This window comes from Mixia osmundae (assembly GCF_000708205.1).
Source record: "Mixia osmundae IAM 14324 unplaced genomic scaffold scaffold_4, whole genome shotgun sequence".
NCBI lineage: Eukaryota > Fungi > Basidiomycota > Mixiomycetes > Mixiales > Mixiaceae > Mixia > Mixia osmundae.
The window spans coordinates 372,066-392,315 of record NW_014575560.1 but is presented as its reverse complement, the minus strand read 5'-3'; the positions used below and the strand labels follow the sequence as shown (position 1 = coordinate 392,315).

At 55.0% G+C, this 20,250-nt stretch overlaps 12 protein-coding genes across 12 annotated transcripts; 5 read left to right on the top strand and 7 right to left on the bottom strand.

The window, feature by feature from the left end:
* The first annotated feature begins 48 nt into the window (after positions 1-48).
* L969DRAFT_394782 (uncharacterized protein) lies at positions 49-1,387 on the top strand. The gene is made up of 6 exons (XM_014713109.1): positions 49-273; positions 327-525; positions 580-600; positions 652-744; positions 796-877; positions 927-1,387. The coding sequence occupies exons 1-6, from the start codon at positions 139-141 to the stop codon at positions 1,243-1,245; spliced, it is 849 nt and encodes a 282-aa protein (XP_014568595.1). The 5' UTR covers positions 49-138; the 3' UTR covers positions 1,246-1,387.
* Positions 1,388-1,602: 215 nt separating this feature from the next.
* L969DRAFT_93819 (uncharacterized protein) lies at positions 1,603-2,215 on the bottom strand (the record flags this gene model as incomplete). Its single annotated transcript, XM_014713108.1, has 4 exons — positions 1,603-1,773; positions 1,834-1,959; positions 2,044-2,142; positions 2,201-2,215. 4 exons carry the CDS (start codon positions 2,213-2,215, stop codon positions 1,603-1,605), a joined length of 411 nt encoding a protein of 136 aa, XP_014568594.1.
* Positions 2,047-3,606, bottom strand: L969DRAFT_86593 (uncharacterized protein). Its single transcript, XM_014713107.1, has 7 exons — positions 3,534-3,606; positions 3,390-3,480; positions 3,314-3,343; positions 3,250-3,267; positions 2,880-3,194; positions 2,201-2,829; positions 2,047-2,142 (listed from the first exon to the last, which is right to left on the bottom strand). Exons 1-6 carry the CDS (start codon positions 3,566-3,568, stop codon positions 2,332-2,334), a joined length of 987 nt encoding a protein of 328 aa, XP_014568593.1. The 5' UTR covers positions 3,569-3,606; the 3' UTR covers positions 2,047-2,142; positions 2,201-2,331.
* Positions 3,607-3,747: 141 nt separating this feature from the next.
* L969DRAFT_47515 (uncharacterized protein) lies at positions 3,748-6,205 on the bottom strand (the record flags this gene model as incomplete). The annotated part of the gene is made up of 5 exons (XM_014713106.1): positions 3,748-4,407; positions 4,463-5,640; positions 5,692-5,855; positions 5,911-5,924; positions 5,984-6,205. 5 exons carry the CDS (start codon positions 6,203-6,205, stop codon positions 3,748-3,750), a joined length of 2,238 nt encoding a protein of 745 aa, XP_014568592.1.
* A 101-nt stretch (positions 6,206-6,306) lies between these two features.
* Positions 6,307-8,709, top strand: L969DRAFT_86590 (uncharacterized protein). The gene is made up of 10 exons (XM_014713104.1): positions 6,307-6,353; positions 6,407-7,037; positions 7,094-7,220; positions 7,275-7,526; positions 7,577-7,684; positions 7,740-8,170; positions 8,221-8,378; positions 8,434-8,454; positions 8,511-8,620; positions 8,680-8,709. The coding sequence occupies exons 1-7, from the start codon at positions 6,336-6,338 to the stop codon at positions 8,292-8,294; spliced, it is 1,641 nt and encodes a 546-aa protein (XP_014568590.1). The 5' UTR covers positions 6,307-6,335; the 3' UTR covers positions 8,295-8,378; positions 8,434-8,454; positions 8,511-8,620; positions 8,680-8,709.
* Positions 8,323-8,610, bottom strand: L969DRAFT_47123 (uncharacterized protein; the record flags this gene model as incomplete). The annotated part of the gene is made up of 3 exons (XM_014713105.1): positions 8,323-8,378; positions 8,434-8,456; positions 8,513-8,610. 3 exons carry the CDS (start codon positions 8,608-8,610, stop codon positions 8,323-8,325), a joined length of 177 nt encoding a protein of 58 aa, XP_014568591.1.
* Positions 8,710-8,763: 54 nt separating the features above from the next.
* On the top strand, positions 8,764-9,863 carry L969DRAFT_102720 (uncharacterized protein; the record flags this gene model as incomplete). The annotated part of the gene is made up of 8 exons (XM_014713103.1): positions 8,764-8,852; positions 8,906-8,975; positions 9,027-9,057; positions 9,110-9,135; positions 9,186-9,339; positions 9,395-9,452; positions 9,503-9,660; positions 9,713-9,863. Exons 1-8 carry the CDS (start codon positions 8,802-8,804, stop codon positions 9,861-9,863), a joined length of 699 nt encoding a protein of 232 aa, XP_014568589.1. The 5' UTR covers positions 8,764-8,801.
* Positions 9,864-9,937: 74 nt separating this feature from the next.
* On the top strand, positions 9,938-12,242 carry L969DRAFT_394393 (uncharacterized protein). Its single transcript, XM_014713102.1, has 6 exons — positions 9,938-9,999; positions 10,058-10,142; positions 10,197-10,293; positions 10,349-10,423; positions 10,471-11,759; positions 11,810-12,242. The coding sequence occupies exons 1-6, from the start codon at positions 9,989-9,991 to the stop codon at positions 12,161-12,163; spliced, it is 1,911 nt and encodes a 636-aa protein (XP_014568588.1). The 5' UTR covers positions 9,938-9,988; the 3' UTR covers positions 12,164-12,242.
* Positions 12,243-12,256: 14 nt separating this feature from the next.
* Positions 12,257-14,037, bottom strand: L969DRAFT_16657 (uncharacterized protein; the record flags this gene model as incomplete). Its single annotated transcript, XM_014712866.1, has 6 exons — positions 12,257-12,605; positions 12,658-12,727; positions 12,775-13,199; positions 13,257-13,739; positions 13,791-13,873; positions 13,927-14,037. The coding sequence occupies 6 exons, from the start codon at positions 14,035-14,037 to the stop codon at positions 12,257-12,259; spliced, it is 1,521 nt and encodes a 506-aa protein (XP_014568352.1).
* L969DRAFT_86588 (uncharacterized protein) lies at positions 13,947-15,165 on the top strand. Its single transcript, XM_014713101.1, has 3 exons — positions 13,947-14,333; positions 14,388-14,828; positions 14,884-15,165. Exons 1-3 carry the CDS (start codon positions 14,151-14,153, stop codon positions 15,085-15,087), a joined length of 828 nt encoding a protein of 275 aa, XP_014568587.1. The 5' UTR covers positions 13,947-14,150; the 3' UTR covers positions 15,088-15,165.
* Positions 15,166-15,202: 37 nt separating this feature from the next.
* L969DRAFT_16655 (uncharacterized protein) lies at positions 15,203-19,949 on the bottom strand (the record flags this gene model as incomplete). Its single annotated transcript, XM_014712865.1, has 5 exons — positions 15,203-15,921; positions 15,974-16,180; positions 16,230-17,816; positions 17,868-18,273; positions 18,330-19,949. 5 exons carry the CDS (start codon positions 19,947-19,949, stop codon positions 15,203-15,205), a joined length of 4,539 nt encoding a protein of 1,512 aa, XP_014568351.1.
* On the bottom strand, positions 19,934-20,196 carry L969DRAFT_86587 (uncharacterized protein). The gene has a single exon (XM_014713100.1). The coding sequence runs from the start codon at positions 20,114-20,116 to the stop codon at positions 19,949-19,951; it is 168 nt and encodes a 55-aa protein (XP_014568586.1). The 5' UTR covers positions 20,117-20,196; the 3' UTR covers positions 19,934-19,948.
* Positions 20,197-20,250: the final 54 nt, after the last annotated feature.

The window sequence follows — 20,250 nt, the reverse complement described above, 5'->3', positions numbered from 1 at the left end:
CGATGCTCATGAGGCCGCTGTCGCTATCGTTGGAGATGCTGACGAAGCGAGCTGTCGCAGATGATCCGGTGATCGACATTGATCAGCTCGCGCGCTTCTTCTCCGGGCGCAAAGACCGAGCCATGTCATGATCCCACTATGAGGTGCATCAACTGCTCACACGAGGTCGCCGCACACCCTCCTTCTCGCTGCATCCCTGACGCCCGCCCGCCGATGCAGGTCAGCCAGCTATACGAATCGTTCGGCAAGGGTCATGTCGTCCTCTCGCCTTGCGTGCGTCTACAAAGCCCACCTCCTCCTTTGCCAGACTCATACGTGCTCCGCAGCCAATATGCAGCATGTTTGCCGACGTGTATACCGAAGTCGGCGAGGGCTGCTTGCTCATGCTCGACCTGCTCCTCATGAAGAAAACGGCAATGCGTCATCTGCTCTTCAATCACACTGAGCTGCGCGCGCTTCAGCCTCAAGCCCCTCGACTGTCTCTGACTGCTCGGCTTGCGATCGCCCTCATCTCGCTCAATGGATGTGCGTCGAGCCAATCCGCGCAAGGTCGGATGACATGCTGACTCGCCCGACCAGATGTCAGATGGGCTCGACAAGGTTCGCCAGCGTACCTCAAGCGCGCTGCCATGGCTTGATAACTTGCCGTAGTCGACAGTCTTGCGCTATCTCAGGGCGAGGGAGCCCTGTACACGCCAATATTGCTTCGAGAGCTCGCTGTGGCAATACTAGTAGAGGCCCGAGGTCGGCCCCCTTGACTCCATCGCTCTGTATGCTTACGACGTCGGTTCCCAGACACTGCACTCCTGCATGCCACCATGACGACATTCGTACGAGCTTTCCTCCAGATCCGGGGGCGCAAAGTCTCGTATTTCGAGTGAGTCCGGTCCATACAGCTTTCTCGGTCCCACTGAAGCGTGTGGCAGCTACCGACTCGTCCCGCTGACTCTCTTGCTGTCTTCTCTGACATCTCTGTTCGGCTTGATGGCCATGGCGCTCTTCCGTGGCGCTTACAGCAAGTTATCTGACCGCGCTGTGGCGACGACAGCAGCACACGCGCCCGAATTCATGCAGATCTGGCACGCGGTCCAATCTGGCTCGCTGCTGGCACTGAAGGACGAAGTACTCCGATGGATGCAAGCTGGTCTGCCCGTCACTTCTGTGCAGGATGGGCTAGCGTTACTCTCCGCGATCGTCGGTCTATCGAGTAAGCGCGCTCACACTCTCAAAGGCTGCGATGGCTGAGACTAAAGCCTCGGATCTAGTGTTGACGAACGCTTCAATGCTCACGAGTGGGACGTTGTACTGCTCTGGGTGGGCATTCACCACACTGCTCCTCACGCAACTCGACACGAGCAGATTGTCAACATGGATAGGATTGTGACAGGACAAAGCGAGCTAGATCCGCAGCGACAGAGAAATCTTGTTGTTGTCTTGCCATTTCGCGTGTGCGGATCAAAAGGGTCGGAAGGGTTGTGTTAGCGACAGAATCTCGAGATAGATGCAAGACCGGAGACCAGAAGGCGGCACTAGATATTCCGGGCCGATTGATCGGCCAGACGAGGCATCACAGCGACAGGGATGATCGTCAGACCACCGGATCTAAGCACGTTCGCCACGGAGACGGCGAGCGAGCGAGATGTCCTTGGGTTGGATGGTGACTCGCTTGGCGTGGATGGCAGCCAGATTGGTGTCTTCGAAGAGCGAGACAAGGTAAGCCTCTGACGCTTCCTGGAGGGCCAGGACGGCGGAAGACTGGAAGCGGAGATCGGTCTGTCAGAACGATAGGCCTTCATCAGTCACTGCTCATGTGATGGTGTGCTCTCGGCTGACCTTGAAATCTTGAGCGATCTCACGCACGAGGCGCTGAAAGGGCAGCTTGCGGATGAGGAGCTCGGTCGACTTTTGGTAGCGACGGATCTCACGAAGGGCGACTGTGCCTGGACGGTAGCGGTGAGGCTATGTGGTCAAAACAGAAGTCGCAGAACAGACAGGACAGAGTCAGCTCTGCGCTCATCAGACACTCCTGAGGCAGTGACAGACCTTCTTGACACCTCCAGTCGAAGGTGCAGACTTGCGAGCGGCCTTGGCGGCGAGTTGCTTGCGAGGTGCCTTACCACCCGTCGACTTGCGAGCAGTTTGCTAGAGGGCGACAAACCAGGTCAGCACAGTTCTCGGACCCAAGCCTGACTTCATCTACCTTTGTGCGTGCCATCTTCTGTTCTTACCGGATGTTGACGAGCAAGGCGAGTTGTTCGTCGAGATCGTCAGCGGTCGATGGGAATATGGCCGTGTGACAATTACTGATGACACTCGCAATGAAATGCAATGTCACAACGCCGGAAAGTCTTTGCTTCTATCCTTAGCCTCTATGATCACTCGCTCGACAATCTCATTGTACCGCACTGGATCTTGAGCAAGTATCGCGTGCCCTCCACCTTCGAAGAGAATGTATTCTGATCCGGGAAGATGCTGATGCAACCAGACGCTCTGGCTCGGATTGATCAGATTGTCATCGTCTCCCGTCAACACGATGACTTTCGGTATCGTGTTCGAGATTGTCAACAACTGCTTCTTGTCGACGCGATGACCCATGGCAGCGCCGAGCTGAGAGACTCTGCCGTGAAACGGCTGAAGTCGGGTCATATAGTAGCGCTTCAGATACTCTTCCTCCTTGACTGTTCTACGTGTGCGTCCCTGCGCATCCGCCGGATCGGGTTGATCTAGCCAAGCGGCAGGAAAAAGTGTCCTGACGATAAATTGTACGCCGGCCTTTGGCGAGCGAATCTGGCCCGTGAACAGCTTCGTGAACAATGATACTGCGCCGAGCTATGAAGGTTCGCGTCAGAGTATGTCTTACGTTGTACTGTGAAGCATACCGGGGGAAGGTCACCTCCACCCGCTTTGGTGGAAGTCAGATTGAGCGACAGGATGCGTTCGGGAATGATCAGAGCGACGTGCTCGACGATCATACCGCCCAACGAGACACCGACAACGTGAAGGCTTCTTTTCTCTGTCCAGCCGACGTAGTCAAGCAAGTCGACAATGTCATGAGCCATCTCGGTCGTCTTGTACCGTCCCTGTGGACAATCGCTATTGCCCACACCGCGATTGTCGAGCACTAGGACTTGCGTATTCTTCTTCTTGCCAAAGTGAGCTACCTGATACGACCACGCATTGCTACTGTTGTTCAGCTGTGTCGGTAAAGTCCTTCAGCCTTGCTGCCATTGCGGGAGCCATTGCACTGACGCCCATCACAAACACGATCTGCCAATACATCAGCCCATGCTGTACAAGGACTTTCCGAGCGCACCTTGTCTTGCGCGCTCTTTGGGTCGCCATGCTGCGGGATGATCAGCATCATAGATCGGCAGCATCAAGTTGCACACAATCTCAAAGTAGACATTATGCGTCTTTGGGGTCCGGTTCTTCGAGACCGGTGCGAGACCTTTGCGCACGCAGGTTGCAGGGTCAAAGATGCTGCAGCGCGAGGAGTCAGTAGAGCGTTGTGAAGCCGCTGGTAGCGAACGCACGTCTCGTTGAGCTTTGCTTCCGTCGCCGTCGCCATAAAGCTTGAAGAGGTCTGCTGGCCTGAGTGATATCGACGAAATTCCGGGGCAACAGAAAGAAAGTCGCCGGGCGATCTTTGCCACCTCACGTGAGCACGCACGACAATGCAAAGACAGGTAGGTACAAGCGATATTGGCATTCTCATGCATGCGAAGCGAGTGGCAACTCAGCTGCACGTCAAGTAGGTGAGCTCCTATGCTCTTCAGGTTGTAGTGGAAACTGACCCTCATGAGTGTGCCACGCTTTGTGAGTGAACGCCTGGCTGCCTTGCGCCATGGAGACGCTCGATCGTGAGATTGCGTCAGTACGGTAGAAGTCCGCAATGGGCTTCTGGAAAGCGCCCGTCTTTCCCTTTGGCAGCGTAGCCTTGCCTGCATTCGCCACTAGCGCCTGAAGACCGACATCGATCGCGCTCGTCTTTTCTGCCGTACCGTAGCGTACGAGCGAGGGACAGACGTCCCACATCCTGTTGCGTAGCTCGACGAGCTCATCGTAGGGCAGCGTCTCGCCGACTGCCTCGCTGACCGCACGGACGATCTTCCAATCTTCTCTCGAGGCTCCGGGAGGCGACACCGCTGCGCGTCCGAGCTGTGTTCTGCCTTCGGTATTGACCCAAGTGACGCCCTTCTCCGTGTATGCTGCACCTGGCAAGCAGACATCGGCGTATTGAGCTCCAAGGTCGCCGTGGTGTCCCTGGTAGACCACGAAAGCGTTCTTGGGGATCGAGCTAGGATCAAAGTCATCGGCATTCAGCAAATAGATGAATTTTGGAGTCGCCTTAGCGGCCTCCTTGGACGGCACGAAGCCGATATCATAGGCCGCAGCGCGAGACGCTGCCTGTCACGACCAGCTCTATAAGCCAAGTCCAAAGTATATGGTAATGCTAACGAACCCTTTGCAGAGTACTGAAGCCGTTCCATTCCGGCGTGATGAATCTATTCTTGTTCGCATGCACGTACTTCGCGAGGGTCTCGTAGACCGCGCCTCCTTCCGCATGCTCCGAGATGGCGCTACCAATGATGATGAGCGGCTTTTTAGCTTGCGCAAACTTCTTTGCGAAATCGCCCTTGCCCGCCACGAAGTCTTTGACGGCTTTGAGATCCGTACCGATGTGCTCCAGCTCGACTGTGCTATCGAAGCTCTCCCCGATCAAGCCTACATCTAGATCACCTCTGACCCATGACTTTCGGAGCCTCGTGTTGATGATGGCAGCTTCATGTCGAGGGTTAGTGCCGACGAGCAGTACCTGATCAGCCTGCTCCACTTGAGGAATGGTCGAATTAAAGAGGTAGTTAGATCTGAAATCGATGCCGTGCGCGGGAGCTGAGGAGCCTCCTGTTTGATCTGTTGTCAGATTGTCGGAGCCTAGTCTGTTCAGCAAGTCTTTGAGTGCGACCATGCTTTCAGAGTCTGCCAGCGCGCCGGCAATGCCCTGAATTTGATTGCCCGTTGCGCCAGACTTTGCAAGTCCTTCACCGACAATGTCGAGAGCTTCGGACCACGAGGCCGGTACGAAGCGCTCGCCCTGTCGAATGAGGGGCGTTGTCAATCGTTGTGTCTTGAGTCCATCTAATGCAAATCGAGTCTTATCGTTGATCCATTCCTCGTTGATCTCATCGTTCGGCCGTGGCTGTATCCGCATGACTTGCACACCTCGAGACTGAACGACGATGTTGGAGCCTACAGCATCGAGGACATCGACAGACTCGGTGTGCTTGAGCTCCCACGGGCGTGCTTGGAAAGCGTATGGCTTGCTCGTCAGCGCGCCGACGGGACAGAGATCGATGATGTTGGCAGACATCTCCGAGTCGACGGTCTTTTGTACGTACGAGCCAATTTGCATGTCATTACCTCGTCCCGTTGTGCCGAGATCTGTCACGCCAGCGACATCGTTGGCAAAGCGTACGCATCGGGTGCAGTGGATGCAACGCGTCATGACGGTCTTGACAAAGGGTCCCATATCCTTGTCTTCGACTGCGCGCTTGCCGGTGATCTCATGAAAGCGAGATCGATCAGAGCCATAACGCATTGATTGATCTTGCAAGTCGCATTGGCCACCCTGATCACAAACTGCCGGGCTTCTTCAGCCAGAGCCAGGGAGGAACGGCAGACGAAGCTTACTGGGACAGTCGAGCGGGTGATTTGCGAGCAAGAATTCCATGATGCCTTCACGAGCTTTCTTGACCATGTCGGTGTTGGTGAAGACTTTCTGACCCGGCAGAGCAGGCATCGCGCAAGACGCCTGTGGCTTCGGTGGCCCTGGCTTGACTTCTACCAAGCACATCCTACATCCCCACGAATGATCAGCATGTGGCGTTGCGACAACATCGGTGAATGTACCTGCAATTGCCAGCCTAGATCGCGAGCCTGAGCATCAGCCGAGGCACCTTGATGACAAGTGGAGTGAACGCACGATGGCTAGTCCGGTGTGGTAGCAGAAGCGAGGGATAGAGACGCCCGCTAGCTCGCATGCTTGAATGAGTGAGCTGCCTTTGGGCACAGAGATGCTCTTTCCATCGATCTCGAGCGTGATCATGTCGGATGAAGTGGCAAGACTACGTCCAGCTTGAGGCATGGCTCGTCTGGCCATAGTTGGCCGTAGCGCTGCTCTTGCGAGCATGCCGGATCGGAGCATTGGTGGCACAGGCGTGGTCGTTCACCCCCAGGCCAGGTTATACGTGCGAGTGGATTGGCCACGATTAATATGACAAATCTGAATCGACTTGAACGTCAAAAGATCAAGCTGGGGCTACACCGAGTCGATCATGGCTTCAGGCAGCGGCGTAAGCACCCTTGCAGATCTACTATGCAGCTCAATGACTCTATGTTCGTACAGGCCATCGATCTGGCTGATCTCGAGGAAGCATCTGCTTCTACTTCGGCTGCGCTCCACCCAGAAACGAACAGATTGCTCGCAGAACTCGAGCGCAAGACACAAGCACGCAAGCTAGCTATCCCCACCAATGATGTCGACGTTCGCGCAAGGCTACGAGAGCTCGGAGAGCCCATCACGCTCTTTGGCGAGAAGCGAGAGGACCGTCGCGACCGTCTGCGAACGGTCGTCTCTGAAGCTGCCGCGAAAAGAGGCGAGACCTTTGATGCTAGCGAGAGCGATAGCTCCGACTCGGACGACTCCGACAAGCAAGAGGAGTTCTATACCGAGGGCTCCCAGGCATTGCTAAGGGCGCGTTCTGCCATGGCGCAACATTCCTTGCAACGCGCGCGAAAACGCTTAGCCCGTCAGAGGCTGGAAGCGAGCATACCTCTCGGGCGCATACTCGACAGGCGGAAGCAGATCTATGCTGAGCTCAAGTCTTATACCATCCTGGGATCTCAGCTCGCGGACGAGCGACCCATCAGCGCGACTCGATTTAGTCCTAATTCTGCCTATCTCGCAAGTGGCAGCTGGTCGGGAGCAGCGAAGATCTGGTCAGTTCCAGGATGTCGATGTCTGGGTCACTACCGAGGCAAGCTCGTGGGTCCTCGTTGGATGTGGAAAGGTTAACAGATTTTGACCTCGCAGGACACGCCGAGGAGCGGGTCGGAGACGTGCAATGGCATCCCCAAGCCACGCTCTCCCAGTCTGAAGGCGCCCTGAATTTTGCGACATCAGGAGGAGATGGCAACATCTGCCTCTGGTCGCTTGATGGGTCAGTGCAGCCTTTCCGACTCATTCTTTGCTGAACCTCAGACTTTGCTTACAGGTTAGACTCGAAAGGCAAAGGTGCTGCGCCGATAGTTAACATCAATCCACTCTCGACTTTGACAGGTCATTCAGCACGAATATGTAGAATGTCTTTCCATCCAACAGGCAGCTATCTCGCGTCTGCCTCGTTCGACGAGACATGGCGATTATGGGACGTCGAGAAAGGCACCTGTTTGCTCGAGCAGGAAGGTCATTCGAAAGCAGTCTATGCCATAGACTTCCAAGGAGATGGAGCGCTTATCTGTACAGGGTTAGTACGCCGTACACTTGTTTGGTGAATTGTCTGACGCTCGGCTGTAGCGGTCTCGATGCGATCGGGCGAGTCTGGGACACACGGTCAGGCAAGACTGCCATGGTACTCGATGGACATGTGCGAGACATCCTGGCCATCAATTGGGCACCCAACGGGCACGTCCTGAGCTTCTTATCATGCCTATCAGAGCTGATATGGCAGCTACGATAGGCATCAGATTGCGACGGGCTCAAATGACGATACCGTCAGGATATGGGACATTCGATCTTTGCGATCCATCTATACGATACCGGCGCATAAGTCGGCTATCTCCGACGTCAAATTCTTCCATTCGACAGTTCCTTCATTCCCAATGACGATCAAGACTGACGAACCTGCTAAACCGAATGGACATGCAAACGGCAATGGCAAGGAGATGGACGCAATCAAGAAGGAAGAAGACGACGGTGAGAGGGATCGCAAGATGCTCATCGAGCAAGATGAAGTCAGAGAGATCGTCGAGCCGCCTCTCTCGGGCGTCTTTCTCGCGAGCGGTGCTTATGACGGCTTTGTGCGGATCTGGAGCGCAGACGACTGGCAACTCATCAAAGCGGTCTCCAGCGAATCAGGTGGTAAGGTCATGTCCATCGACTTGTCCGGTGGTCAGTCACGCTGCATTGTAGGGTGCGATCGCGCTGAACGGAGGGAGCAGATGGCAAGTATCTTGCCTCGGGCGAGTACAATCGTACATTCAAGCTTTATGCTGCAGAAAACATTGCATTGTGAAAGGCTGGGACCATGCTCTCCCTTGACACTAGGTGTTGTGACGCTCGTTATGGAGCTGTAGGTAGTAGGCGTCCCTCGTCGTCACTGTATGCCAGGGTCAATCAACACGGTGGCCTGCATTCGCACAGGAGAAACGGACCCTTTGGAACGTGCCAGCCGTACCTTTCAGAACCATTGGCCGATCAGCATGGATTGATGAAAAGGATACAAGGACTGACCACCACCCGTAGCCCAGTGCTACGCCTGCACCCATTGAAAAGGACAGATCGAGTATGAGCCTCCTACGGAGCTTTCCAGCGATAGGTGCGATCGCCATCTTGTTCACTGCAGATAGTTGGACCCCGTGTGAGCGCTGTCGGCCAATGCAGGCGCTCCTAAGTGACCTTCTTGCTTGCGAAGATGACCACTAGGCGAGGGCTGGAGCGCTCGCTGGACAAAACTCGGCGCGAGAATTGTCTGGCCCTACTAACTTTGAATTAGCTCGCTCGACGACTCGGCAAAACTGCTATGGCAGCCTATGGCGATGCTACGAGCTCCTCAGAGCTGGTGTCGAGCCCAGTCAGTCTACAAGTGCGCATACCGTTGGTCAGCAGCTCAATGAATGATGGCAGGACCCAAATCACCCTGCAAATCTGATCTGCGAGCTATGTCGTTGCTTCTATCAGCTCGGCTGGGTCACGGGCAAGCCAGTCACTTCAGCGCAACAGCGCTAGCTCACATGCGTGTGTATAGGCACCGGAGGGGGCATCAGTATACGTGATGAGTGAGCTTTGGACTCAACAAAGCACAAGAAGAGCTGCTGAACGTGCCTGCAGCCAACACGTCTACATTGCACCCTCAGGTACCTCAAGCGGCATTTGCGATATTGTCAAGCTCACGACTGCTTGACAGGCGTGCAAAAAGAACGTATCGCCCCGGAAGACATCTTCGTCATGAAGCCCGACCGTACATTTTTTCGGAAACCTGCGCGACCGCTCAAGCATAGTGCCTGCACGCCGCTCTTCTTCAATGCCTACGATCTGCGACAAGCAGGTGCATGTATACAGTCAGCCTGCTGACTAACTTTGACCCGCATGTGCTCAAAAGCTCCAATTAAACAGTACTCACTCGCAACATGCGGTGATGGCAACCCTTCTCTGGCGCGGCAAAGAATTCAGAGTACGACCCTTGCGAGCCCAGCCGGATTTAAGATGCTCACAAGTCGGCAGATATCGCATCAAGAGATGATCAAAGGCATGCGAGTAGCAGGGACAGGAAAGGCGTTGAGCTATCTCGATACGCTCGTGATACCTATTATCGAAAATACGCCAGATGAGGAGGATCTGCGCGAAGGCATGGAGCAAGCCATGAAGGACTACCCCGATGCGTGCGTGCCTTTTTGCGCGTTCTGACGAGATCGAATCTGAAATCCGGCGCAGTCCTGCCGTCCTTGTACGAAGGCATGGCTTGTACATCTGGGGCAAGGACTGGACGAGCGCAAAGGGTCAAGCCGAGTGCTTGGACTATCTGCTCGAAGTAGCCGTCAAAATGAGAATGATTGGCCTCGAGACCGAGGGGTTGCCTGTTTAAAATGTTCAAGAATTTGTTGGAAACTGTTGAGCTACGATGCATCGCGCGGGATCGTTTCCGTGAAAAATCGTTGGGTTCGAACGAATCAACAAGACGGCCAACACTGCTGGAGATCGTCACGCGACATGTCGTCAGGGTACGCTCGCTTCCATTGTTTCATCAGTATGTAGCCGGCTGATACTCGAGCTTTGCAGCGAGCGCATTTGCGATGTTTGCTCGTCCAGCAATGTCGTCAATGATCCAGGCAATGGATCTCTTGTCTGCATCGACTGTGGAAGTGTCAGTGTTGGGCTCTCTTGCTCTTCTGATTGTTGCTGACAAGGTGACTTGCAGGTCATCGAAGAGGACGCCATTGTCAGCGAGGTCACCTTTGCAGAGACCTCGACCGGAGCCGCAGTCGTCACTGGAACGTATCTTTCTGGAGACGCTGGTCAGTGCTAGCCGCTCTGCCTAACATCATGTGCTCACTGGATCGACTGTGACAGTAAGAGCAAGGGGCACGGGACCCTATCGCAATGGTGCACCTGGTCCAGAGTCAAGAGAGCAGACGCTCGCAAATGGTAAGCTCATCAGATGTCATCATGACATAGCTCACGCCTGCATGCAGGTCGACGCAGAATGCGAGAGCTCGCCAACTCGCTCTCCATCGAGGAGAGGGTCACAGACGCTGCTTCTCGCTGGTTCACCCTAGCAATTCACTCGACGTTCAACAGAGGTCGCAAGACAGACCATGTCGTCGCCGCCTGCCTCTATCTTGCCTGTCGACACAATAAAATGACACTCATGCTCATCGACTTTAGCGACTTGCTCCAAGTCAATGTCTTTGTGCTCGGCCAGACCTATCTCAAACTCGTCAAGAATCTGAATATGAGCGAACGAGTGCCTCTGGTCGATCCCTCAATTTATATTCAACGTTTTGCTGCCCTGCTCGAGTTTGGCAAAGACACTACGCAGGTCAGCCTGGATGCCTCGCGTCTGATACAGCGCATGGACCGCGACTGGATGTTGACTGGCCGTCGTCCTGCCGGTGTCTGCGGCGCTGCACTCGTCATCGCTGCTCGTATGAATGATTATCGGCGAACGCTCTTGGAAGTCACTCAAGTCGTCAAGATCGCCGATATAACCCTTCGCAAACGTTTGGACGAATTCAGACAGACCCAGAGCAGTGATTTGACTGTCGAAGAATTCCGCGCAGTCTGGCTCAGCGAGTCTCGAGACCCGCCCGCCTTCATCCAAGGCCAACTTCGCAGCACCAACGAGATCTCAGATGCGGAGCTCAACAAGCTGATCGGCAGCGATGGCGAGGAGCCCGAGACTGACGGTGAAGCCATCGCATCAGCAAGGGAAAGATTGCGATCCCGCTCTTGCTCCGTGCAACCTGACGATCATCGCGCTCGCTCGGTCTCGGTCGAACGAGTACTGGAGAAGCACCCGGATGTCATCGAAGACGCAGAAGGCTTCAAGGTTCCGGCTGTGCCGAAGCGACCCAGATCGCCGTCGCCAATTGAGAAACAGAACGAGAGAGTTGCAGAGGTGGTGATCAGTGACGATATCTACGCTCATCTCAGCGAGCCAACATTGCAAGAGAAGCTGAACGAGCTCGATCGACAAGAAACAGAGAAAGAGCATCGAATGGCTGCCGAACGCGAACGAGAGCGCCAGCGCAAGGAAAAGGGCGAGTCTGCAGAGACAGATGAACAGCAAGCGTTGCTCGATGCTGCCGGCAGCCTATCGGATCTTGACGAAGACGAGCTGGACGAGTACATCCTCAGTGCTGCCGATCGTGAAGCAAAGACGCGGCTCTGGATAACCTTCAATCGGGACTATCTCGAAAATGCGGCGGCAAAACAGCGCAACGCAGATGAAGAGGGCAAACCTCGACCTAAGCCTCGTGCTGTAGGTCAGATACCTTCCTGCCTGAGCAAACGCTGATGACTCGTTTGCAGCGCAAGCGCAAGAAGGAAGAAGACTCGCCTGGCTTGCCGGCCGCTACAGCCGGAGAGGCTGCTACGATCATGCTCCAGAGCAAGAAGCGTGTTTCCAAGAAGCTTAACTATGACGTTGTCTCGCGGCTCCTCCAAGAGACAGAGGACTCCGCCCGCGCTGCCGCTAGCGGAGATTCAAGTCTTGCCTCTTCGCTCAATGGCAGCCGCAACCCGACGCCCTTTCATGGCTCTGACGATGACGAAGACGAGGACGGGTTCGAAGAGCATACGGGTATCGATGACGAAGATAGGGAATGGCAAGCGCTGCAGGCAAGCAACGCGCCGGAAGAGTTCGAGATCGAGGGAGAGTTGTAGACGGCTCGGAGATGTTGCGTGTACTCTATTCATACTTGTTGTTTGTTGTCTCTTTGCAATTCGCTGTACATCTGCCATGCTTTGCTTGGTAATCTATTGCGACTGAGTGATCGGCTGCCCATACGCCCAATCGTACATCTTTTTGATTCTCGGAAGAGTCACATTAAACACAGGATGCGAAGGTAACACCTCGTTCGATTCAGGACCGAAGCAATAGTCTTCAAACGTACTCTGTATCCAAGCAAGACCCACTGCATAGTTGTGCTTAGCCCTTGCCAATGCCTCTTGCTCCGTTTCGTTTGCGCCGCGGATGATGTCGGCCGGTTCTGGCGCGAGAAAGTCATTCTTGAGCGAATGCAGCGCGTCGAGGGAGTACGCCATCGGATGCTGCGCAGCTGACAAGCCGGAAAGGTTGTAGCAGGTATGATATGCATCTGCTGGTCTGGCAGTAAAGCTGTCAATGACAGCTCTGCAACAACGGAGACAGCACCCACTTTCCAGGCTTGTCGCGAAGGCCACCACCCTCTGCTTGAGCCAGTAATATGACGTATTGCTGCAATCCAACTGTCTGAGAAATCAGTATACGCACTGAGACATTTTTGGGCACTGACCCCGGTCAAACAGCAGGTCGTCAGCTTCGTCCACCCAAGACTGCGTTTCGCCGGGCGCATCTTGTGCTTGCGCAGGCGAATCGAGCGCATTGAGCAAAGAGAAGAGACCTCCACACCACCAGCTGTAGCAGCCATCGACGAGCTTGTTCGACCGACCACGAAATCCGGCACCTTCAACGTGATCGGCCTGCTGCCAAGCCGCCCAACGAAGCAGTGCGTCGATCTGCAGCGGCTTCGTCTCTGTATGCTTGTAGACAAACCCATCGTCGGCGGTCAGAGCCGGCGCGATCTCTGGCGAGACCATGAAGTAAGATGCCAGAGCGCAGAAGGTGTAGCCACCGTGCGCCTCGCCGAACTGCGGCGTGCTCGACGAAGTCTCGAAAGAGTAAGATGCAGAGGCCAAGCCACCTTCGTAAGTCTGACAACTGAGTCGCTCGCAGTTTCAGCCAATCCGAATACATGATGCTGGTGCTGCTTCGTACCTCGCGACAAACCGAGCTGTGCCTTGTGCAAGGTCGGGCGTCAGAATGTTGAGGCAAGAGGCGACGGCGAGAGCGCAATAGCTCCCTCTCACGTCTACTTCACCACCGATGTGCATGACGAAGCTACCATCTGGCTGCTTGAGCGACAAGAGCCACCCATACATCGCCTTACGCTCAATCTTATCCCACTCGCTCTCGACACCAACAATGGCCAAAGCCATCGTCGCGGCGTATGTGGTGGCCAGATGGGCCATCTGACCTGGACCGCCGCCGAAACCACCGTGGGGTGATTGCATCTTGAGCAAAGTGGCTGCGGCTCGGCTCGCCGAGGCAGGATCGAGAGAGACGTTCATGAGTTCGAGAGCATGGAGCGTCCAGTAGAGTAGCCATGGACGCGACGCATCGAGCGCGATGAAGGCGCCCGGCAGTCCGGGCAAGGTGGCAGTGAGAAACCGAGTATGCTTGGCTCGATCAAGCTCGCACCTGTTTGACCGTGCTCAGCTAGCGATGACATCGAAGCTGGAAAGAGCTGACTTTGCCGGGTCACTGACCGCAGTCTGTCCACTGACGGGCAGATACTGCGCTAGCTGAGCCTGTATAGCATCTTCTGTCTCTCTCTGTGCGACAGTCGTCTGGGAACAAGCAGGCGAGTCTGTTGGGCACGACGAACCTGTGCATCTGACGTCTCCGTCGTGATCCCATCATCGGGCACTTTTTGCTTGATAGCAGCGGGACTGTCGAAGGGCAAGCCTCGGCCGAGCGCTGATGCGACGACGGTCATCTTTGTGGAAGTGGGCGCAACATTGCGAGCAAGTCAAACCTGACCCAGCCTTGTGGCCGACGCTGCTCATCTTTCTTCGACGCGACGGAAGCGCGGCAGCTCGCCACACTGACATGAGCGTCTCCACCAGATGCTATGGCGAACGAGCCAAGGCCCATCCTCACAAGCTGGCAAAGCGGCTTCTGACGTTGATGGAGTCGAAGCAGACCAATCTCTGCGTGTCTGTTGACGTCACGACCAAAACGAGCTTTTTGCGCATCGTCGACGCCGTTGGCCCCTATGTCTGCATGATCAAGGCAGGCCGATCTCTCTCACGATGCACCAGTATCTCATTATAGAGCTGCGGGCAGACCCACATCGACATTCTCAGCGACTTTGACGCCGATTTGGTGCAACAACTGCAGAGACTCAGCAAGAAGCACGACTTTCTCATCTTTGAAGACCGAAAGTTTGCAGACATTGGCAATACCGTCAAGCTCCAGTACGAGTCTGGCATTTACAAGATCGCAACATGGGCGCACATCACGAACGCGCATTCAGTGCCAGGCGACGGCATAGTGACTGGACTCAAAGCTGTCGGCTTGCCACTAGAGCGAGGTTTGCTGTTGCTGGCAGAGATGAGCAGTCAAGGCAGCTTCGCAACGGGTAGTTACACTTCCAAAACAGTCGACATGGCCAGGCGACACAAGGAATTTGTCATGGGTTTCGTTGCAGGCAGACGCGTCGATGCAGATGCTGCCAACCCAGATCCTTCAAGCTTACCGGACGATTTCCTCTGCTTCTCACCTGGCGTAAGTTCATGACAAAATGCTCTTGTCCTACGCTGACACATATGACCAATGACAGGTCGGGTTAGCGACCAAGGGCGATGCCATGGGTCAGCAATACCGTACGCCCAAAGAAGTCATCGGCCAGTGTGGCAGCGACATCATCATTGTTGGGCGGGGAATCTACGGCGCTGGTGAGGGATCAGAGACGTCAGTCATTGTAGAAGAAGCGAAACGATACAAGGAGGCCGGCTGGACTGCCTACCTCGCTCGAATTGCTTGATTTTTCATTTGCTATGTTGCAACATTGTCAAAAAATTGCATTCGTGTAGTCATAACGGTCTGCTCTATGCAACACAACACAAATGTCCATCGTTCGATCTTGCGGGCGTGCGCGCTCATAGGTAGCCCGGCTCGCGGGGAGAGCCGCTGTACACGAACGGCGATTGACCACGTGACGGAGGCGGTGAGAATGTCGACGTAGAGCCTTGCGGACGCATGGCAGATGTGCCGTGTCCGTTCGTGTGGGGTTGCTCGGACAAGCTGCCATACGGGTTTCGCTCGACAGAACGAGGTGAGGCGAGTGGTGCGCCATTGTGGCCATCTTGAGATGCGTAAGAAGGCGACTGGAAGACAGATGGTGAGCTAGCCTGTACCTCGCCGCGCGATCGAATGGGCTGGCGAGGCTGGGCGACTTGCTGCTGTTCGCGCGCCTTCTCTTGCGCTCGGATGAAGTATTCGCAGCGGCGTAGAATATCCTTCGAGGTTAGCTCGCTTGGGTTCGAGAAGAGCTCTTGATCCTCGAGTATCGCCACAAATTCTTCAGGCGTCTGCCAGAACTCGTTCTGATGCTGCAAGAGGTCATGCACGGCTTGAATCGCAAGGAAGCTCTCGTCGCGCGATGGGTCTTTGCCTCTGGCATAGAGAATGTTCGGGCAGATGACAGTTGCAAGATTGTGCAGATCCATCTTGCTGCCAGTCTCTTCATCGACGTGCGAGAAGGAGGCAACCCATTCGAGGAAGACAAAGATGACCTCCAGTGTATCGCGATGCGCTTTTGGCAAGAGGCAGCAAATGAGATGGATGATCCGCTTCCTGTCCGCTTCATTCCGGACCTCTGCACGTGGCAGCGATCAGCGCTCACTCATGCGCACGATGGTTGCACGTACTTTGACTTGAAAGCCACAGATTCTGCAACTTGAACGTCATCAGTGGATCGGGCAGCTCTCTTAGGAACTTCTTCAGCAAGGCAGCTAGTTGTACCGGATTGTCGTCTTGGAAGTTGACGCTTGTAGGATCTCTATCGAGCGCATCCGTCAATTCCTTGAGCCGCCGAATGTTTCCGTTCTTCCGAAACACGCCTTCGATCGACATATCTGGGGCCAGTATCAGCGGAGCCCGCAGCTTGGGAGCCATGGGACTTACCCATCTGCTTCATGGCCGAAATGAGATCATCTACAAAGCTGGGCACTCTGACAGGCACCGGACTGCAGCCGTGCAAAGAATCAACGCCGTGACGTTCGATCAGCACTTCCAACGGCACGCCGAAGACGCCTTTCTTCTTAACAGCCTTTTTCTCATTGCCACCCTTGAAGAGTTTGCCCCAGAAGTTGCCCTTGCGCGCTTCTATAATATCGAGCAAGTCTTCCAGGTCGCCGATCTCCTGGAAAGTCGGTAGCTCTGCCAACGTCAAAGCAGCGACATGCTTGACAATAAAGCATTCGAGAGCGGACAGCTCGGACAGCAAGATGCCACTGTTTTGGTGTTGTGCCGCAGAGGGATGCCTTTCCTTCTCCTGCTCAGCCTGCATTACTTGATGCAAATCGGCCAGAGTGATGCCGTTCGAGTCTCGGATCGCATTCGTCATCGTATCGCCATCTCGCGCGCTTGCCGAGACAGGAGACGGCTCGTCCACTATCTTGACAGCCGTCGTTGTCCGAGATAGTGTCGGCCGCGTGGGAGACGTCACAGGTTCCGGCGTCGGACTAAGCATAGGCGGCTGCTCTCTCGGCGGACGCGCATATATCGGTGCGCTTGCCACGCCAGGAGCTGTCGTTGACACCGCATCTCGCGCTTCGCTCGTCCGGCCGGACGAGCTCGAGCTTTCGGTAGGCGCAGACCGCGGCGAGGGACTCGCAATGACGGTCGACCTCTTCGGCTTGCGAGCTGTTGCCGAGTTCTTTCTATTCAGATTGACCGCCTTCATCCGCTTTATGTCATTTGAGTCCTTATAGACCTCGTGAATTGATCCGCTGTCGCTCTGAGCGGACGACTTGCTCGCAAGACCGCGTTGACGTAACAGAGGGTACAGCTTATTGAGCGCGACGCAAAGCAGATAGGCGTATTGCTCCAGCCTGGTCACGTGCTCGAATGCTTCTGCCCGCCGTGCTGAGCTGCATTCGACGCAGTATATGCGCCCATGCCGTGCTCGAGGCGTCCGCTGATCAGACGATGCCGGCTGGGGCTCTATTCGGAAATCTTTCATAGGCAAAGTTGTGTCCGATGGCGCGGATCGCTCTTTGCCTGCTGTACGCTTACACACGGCGCATTTGATACATGTCAAATGCCACCTCGAGGTCGTGCCTTGCCTCGCGCACTCTTCCTCGATGGTGAGGCTACAGCTTTCGCATGTGTCGGATGCAGCTTCGCCTTGACCATTACTCGTGCTGACTGCGGAGATCAGACTACGGTACCCGTATGACCGTTGCCGCTCGAGGTTAACGTCTTTGTCAGACGACTTGATCGCATCACTGTCTCGCGCAAGTCGATCTAATTTGCCCAAAAACGAAGAGATTGCGGTCTTATTCGCGTAGTCGCGTTCGAGCCGAAGCGAAGCAGTGAGCGCTATCCGGATTAAAATCTTCAGATAGTGCGCAAGACCGGTGACAAGCGACAGCAAATCTTGCGTGATGCTCATCTTCTTTTCGCCCGACTCTTGCGTTTGCGAGAGAAGGGAGAAGAAGCTGACGATTTTTTTGCAAAGCATGCGCGCCTCTCTAACATGCGATATCTCTGCGCTGCGGGTCAGTAGCCACTCGCATAACTCATCAAGATCAGCATTACCTCGTGAGCAAGCCAACCGAAACTGCGCGCTGAGATCATCAAGGGCGCAAAAAAGCGCTTCGACATGCAAAACGAAGCGTTCTGCCATGTGCACACCATCCAGATATGCGCCATTGCTGACATGCCGCAACATCTCCGAAATACACGCCGCACTGGATTCTTCGAAGGTGCTCAATATCGTCCAGATCTTGAAGACTTGAGCTTCGATTGCCTTTTGATTCTCCTTGAGTGTTGTTGGCGTCTCTCGAGCTTCGATCGCCCGGTAATCGTCGTCTGGGAGAGGTGAGTCATTGATGGTGCTCCGACTTTGTATGAGCTTTTCAGCCTCATCGGTCGCTTCGCTGTTCTCTGGAGAGGTCGATCCTTTCCGCGTCTGCGTTGTTTGCGCTAAGCGCACATTCCAGAACTGCGGCACATGCATAAGTTTGGGACCATTGCAGTACTGAGCTGGGATAAACACACCTTTGAGATCATGTAGCATTCGGGATGCCAATGTTCATCATTATTGTTTCTGTTGATTTCGACAAATTGCTTCAAGATGGCTGATTTACACCCGGAGCATTTTGTTGCGAACCGCGTCGAGTAATGAAAGTGACAGTAGACTTGTCCACTGTGTTCGTAATACGAATCCGATGGCCCAAAGACGGTCGGACAGACTGAGCAAGTGAAATGCTCGACGTGAAACTTCATATCGAGGGCTGTGATGTAGCTGCCTCGCAGGGCATTGCCGCATTTTGCACAAATGAGATTCAGTCTCTTGAAGTAGTCTTTCTCGCAGAGCGGGTATTGCTTGCCATTGGCGCCATCGACAGGGAAAAATTTCTGCGCTACGACCGTCTGACAGTCTTGACATCTGAAACAATCGAGATGGTAGACAGCACCGAGAGCGCGAACGAATTGTCCATGTATAGCTTCGCCACATGATCCGCAAGGCGATTTGTCTCTGGATCCTGATCCTGTCGATGTCAGGTTGCGTGAGACAGGGCCTCCTGAGGGCTGGAGATCCGGATGCGCAGATACTGCCGCCGATGGTCTCGCTTTTGAGCTGACAGTCGGCGATCGAGCCTGCGTTATTGGCGATGTCAGAGGCGCGTCACCTCGCCCTTTGCCCTTCTCATTCATCTCGCTGACTCCGGTCTTGATGTTCAACAGGACGGGTGAACGGGTGCTTGCGCTGGGCGTCATGACGCGAGAAATTGGGGAAGTCAAGTTTTGACTGATGACAGAGGTTGCAGGAGCCGCTTTTGAGGGCTTGGAACCACTCAGAGATGATGCCGAATGCCTCTTCGATGCGTTCGATTGACTGTTGCTGGCGATCTTGGTCCGGGAGGACGAGCTCTTGTCGCGCCGCGAGGGTGAAGTTTGCTCTGAATCTGCCAAGGCAGAATCGACGCTATGTCGCTTCGCAGCACGCTTTGGCGACGTACTGAGTTTGTCGGACCGCAGCTCTTTGCTGGATGCAGGCGCAGGACGAGCAGGCTTCGAGCTGAGGCTCTTCTTGAGCTTTGCGGGCTCAATTTTGTCTTGAGTCGATTGCGCACGCTGACGAGGCTCTTTGCTCAGAACGATCACGTCGTCAGAACGCCGCTTGCTAGATGCTTTTGGCGAGCGTGACGCGTCGGCGTCCTTCCTTGTCGTAGCTGTTGGCCAGATGATGCCTGCACTGGTGCTGTTTCGACGCGTATCGGTCCCTGCTTCAGACGTGTCGGCAAGGCTCTGTGTCGAGCCTCTCTTTGACGCTTTGCCGCCTTTCCTGGACTCCTTTGAGTGCTCGAGCGGGATAGCTGATACGCCTCCCTGGCCACCAATGCCTCCCAAACAGCTGTCGTAGGCAGGCGTGCGGTCTGCCTGTGCAGAGAGTGGATGCTTGAACTCTTCCTCGACACAAATCTGACCTCTGGGCAGATTCGTCTCGGAGCGATCGTATGAGCTCGTTCTTGCGCGCTCGATGTATTGTCCCTCGCTATTTGTGCTGCGATCAGAGGAGGATGAAGCGCTGAGAGCACCCGGCAAGATGCGAGAGGACGAAGCGTCGCGACGTAACAGGATATCTCGACCACTGGCTTGTGTCGCCACGGGCATCACCGATACGCGTGGATCGGTCTGGCAAGGCCGTCGATGTCGTTCAGTGCGTATGTGCTGGCGTCACTGTGGGGCAACAAAGCACCGCTCAGCTCGATGCCTCCAAAGAGAGCAAGCTGCCTGATGACGTTGCGCGGTGACAGGATTGCTTTGGCAGTTTCGGGCATGCACAGGGATACTTACTATAGCTTCGGGCAGGTGCGCGCAAAGACCATAGACCTGCGCTGGATTGCTTTGGCGCCGTCGGGACAGACACAATGTGCGCGATGATCGGGGCAACAAGCAGTGCTGAGGTTTGTTG

Excerpts from the sequence above, each read along its gene's own strand:
- L969DRAFT_86588 (XM_014713101.1), top strand. The coding sequence starts at position 14,151 with ATGAGCGTCTCCACCAGATGCTATGGCGAACGAGCCAAGGCCCATCCT. Across the intron at positions 14,334-14,387 it reads CCTATGTCTGCATGATCAAG|ACCCACATCGACATTCTCAG; the intron begins GCAGGCCGATCT and ends AGCTGCGGGCAG. Across the intron at positions 14,829-14,883 it reads TCCTCTGCTTCTCACCTGGC|GTCGGGTTAGCGACCAAGGG; the intron begins GTAAGTTCATGA and ends GACCAATGACAG.
- L969DRAFT_86593 (XM_014713107.1), bottom strand. The coding sequence starts at position 3,568 with ATGGCGACGGCGACGGAAGCAAAGCTCAACGAGAC. Across the intron at positions 3,481-3,533 it reads GAAGCAAAGCTCAACGAGAC|CATCTTTGACCCTGCAACCT; the intron begins GTGCGTTCGCTA and ends CTCGCGCTGCAG. Across the intron at positions 3,344-3,389 it reads ATAATGTCTACTTTGAGATT|CATGGCGACCCAAAGAGCGC; the intron begins GTGTGCAACTTG and ends ATCATCCCGCAG.
- L969DRAFT_86590 (XM_014713104.1), top strand. Across the intron at positions 7,221-7,274 it reads TGCCTCTGGTCGCTTGATGG|GTTAGACTCGAAAGGCAAAG; the intron begins GTCAGTGCAGCC and ends CTTTGCTTACAG. Across the intron at positions 7,527-7,576 it reads GGAGCGCTTATCTGTACAGG|CGGTCTCGATGCGATCGGGC; the intron begins GTTAGTACGCCG and ends GCTCGGCTGTAG.
- L969DRAFT_394393 (XM_014713102.1), top strand. Across the intron at positions 10,143-10,196 it reads TCTGCATCGACTGTGGAAGT|GTCATCGAAGAGGACGCCAT; the intron begins GTCAGTGTTGGG and ends GGTGACTTGCAG. Across the intron at positions 10,294-10,348 it reads GTATCTTTCTGGAGACGCTG|TAAGAGCAAGGGGCACGGGA; the intron begins GTCAGTGCTAGC and ends CGACTGTGACAG.
- L969DRAFT_86587 (XM_014713100.1), bottom strand. The coding sequence starts at position 20,116 with ATGCCCGAAACTGCCAAAGCAATCCTGTCACCGCGCAACGTCATCAGG.
- L969DRAFT_394782 (XM_014713109.1), top strand. The coding sequence starts at position 139 with ATGAGGTGCATCAACTGCTCACACGAGGTCGCCGCACACCCTCCTTCT. Across the intron at positions 274-326 it reads ATGTCGTCCTCTCGCCTTGC|CCAATATGCAGCATGTTTGC; the intron begins GTGCGTCTACAA and ends CGTGCTCCGCAG. Across the intron at positions 745-795 it reads AATACTAGTAGAGGCCCGAG|ACACTGCACTCCTGCATGCC; the intron begins GTCGGCCCCCTT and ends GTCGGTTCCCAG.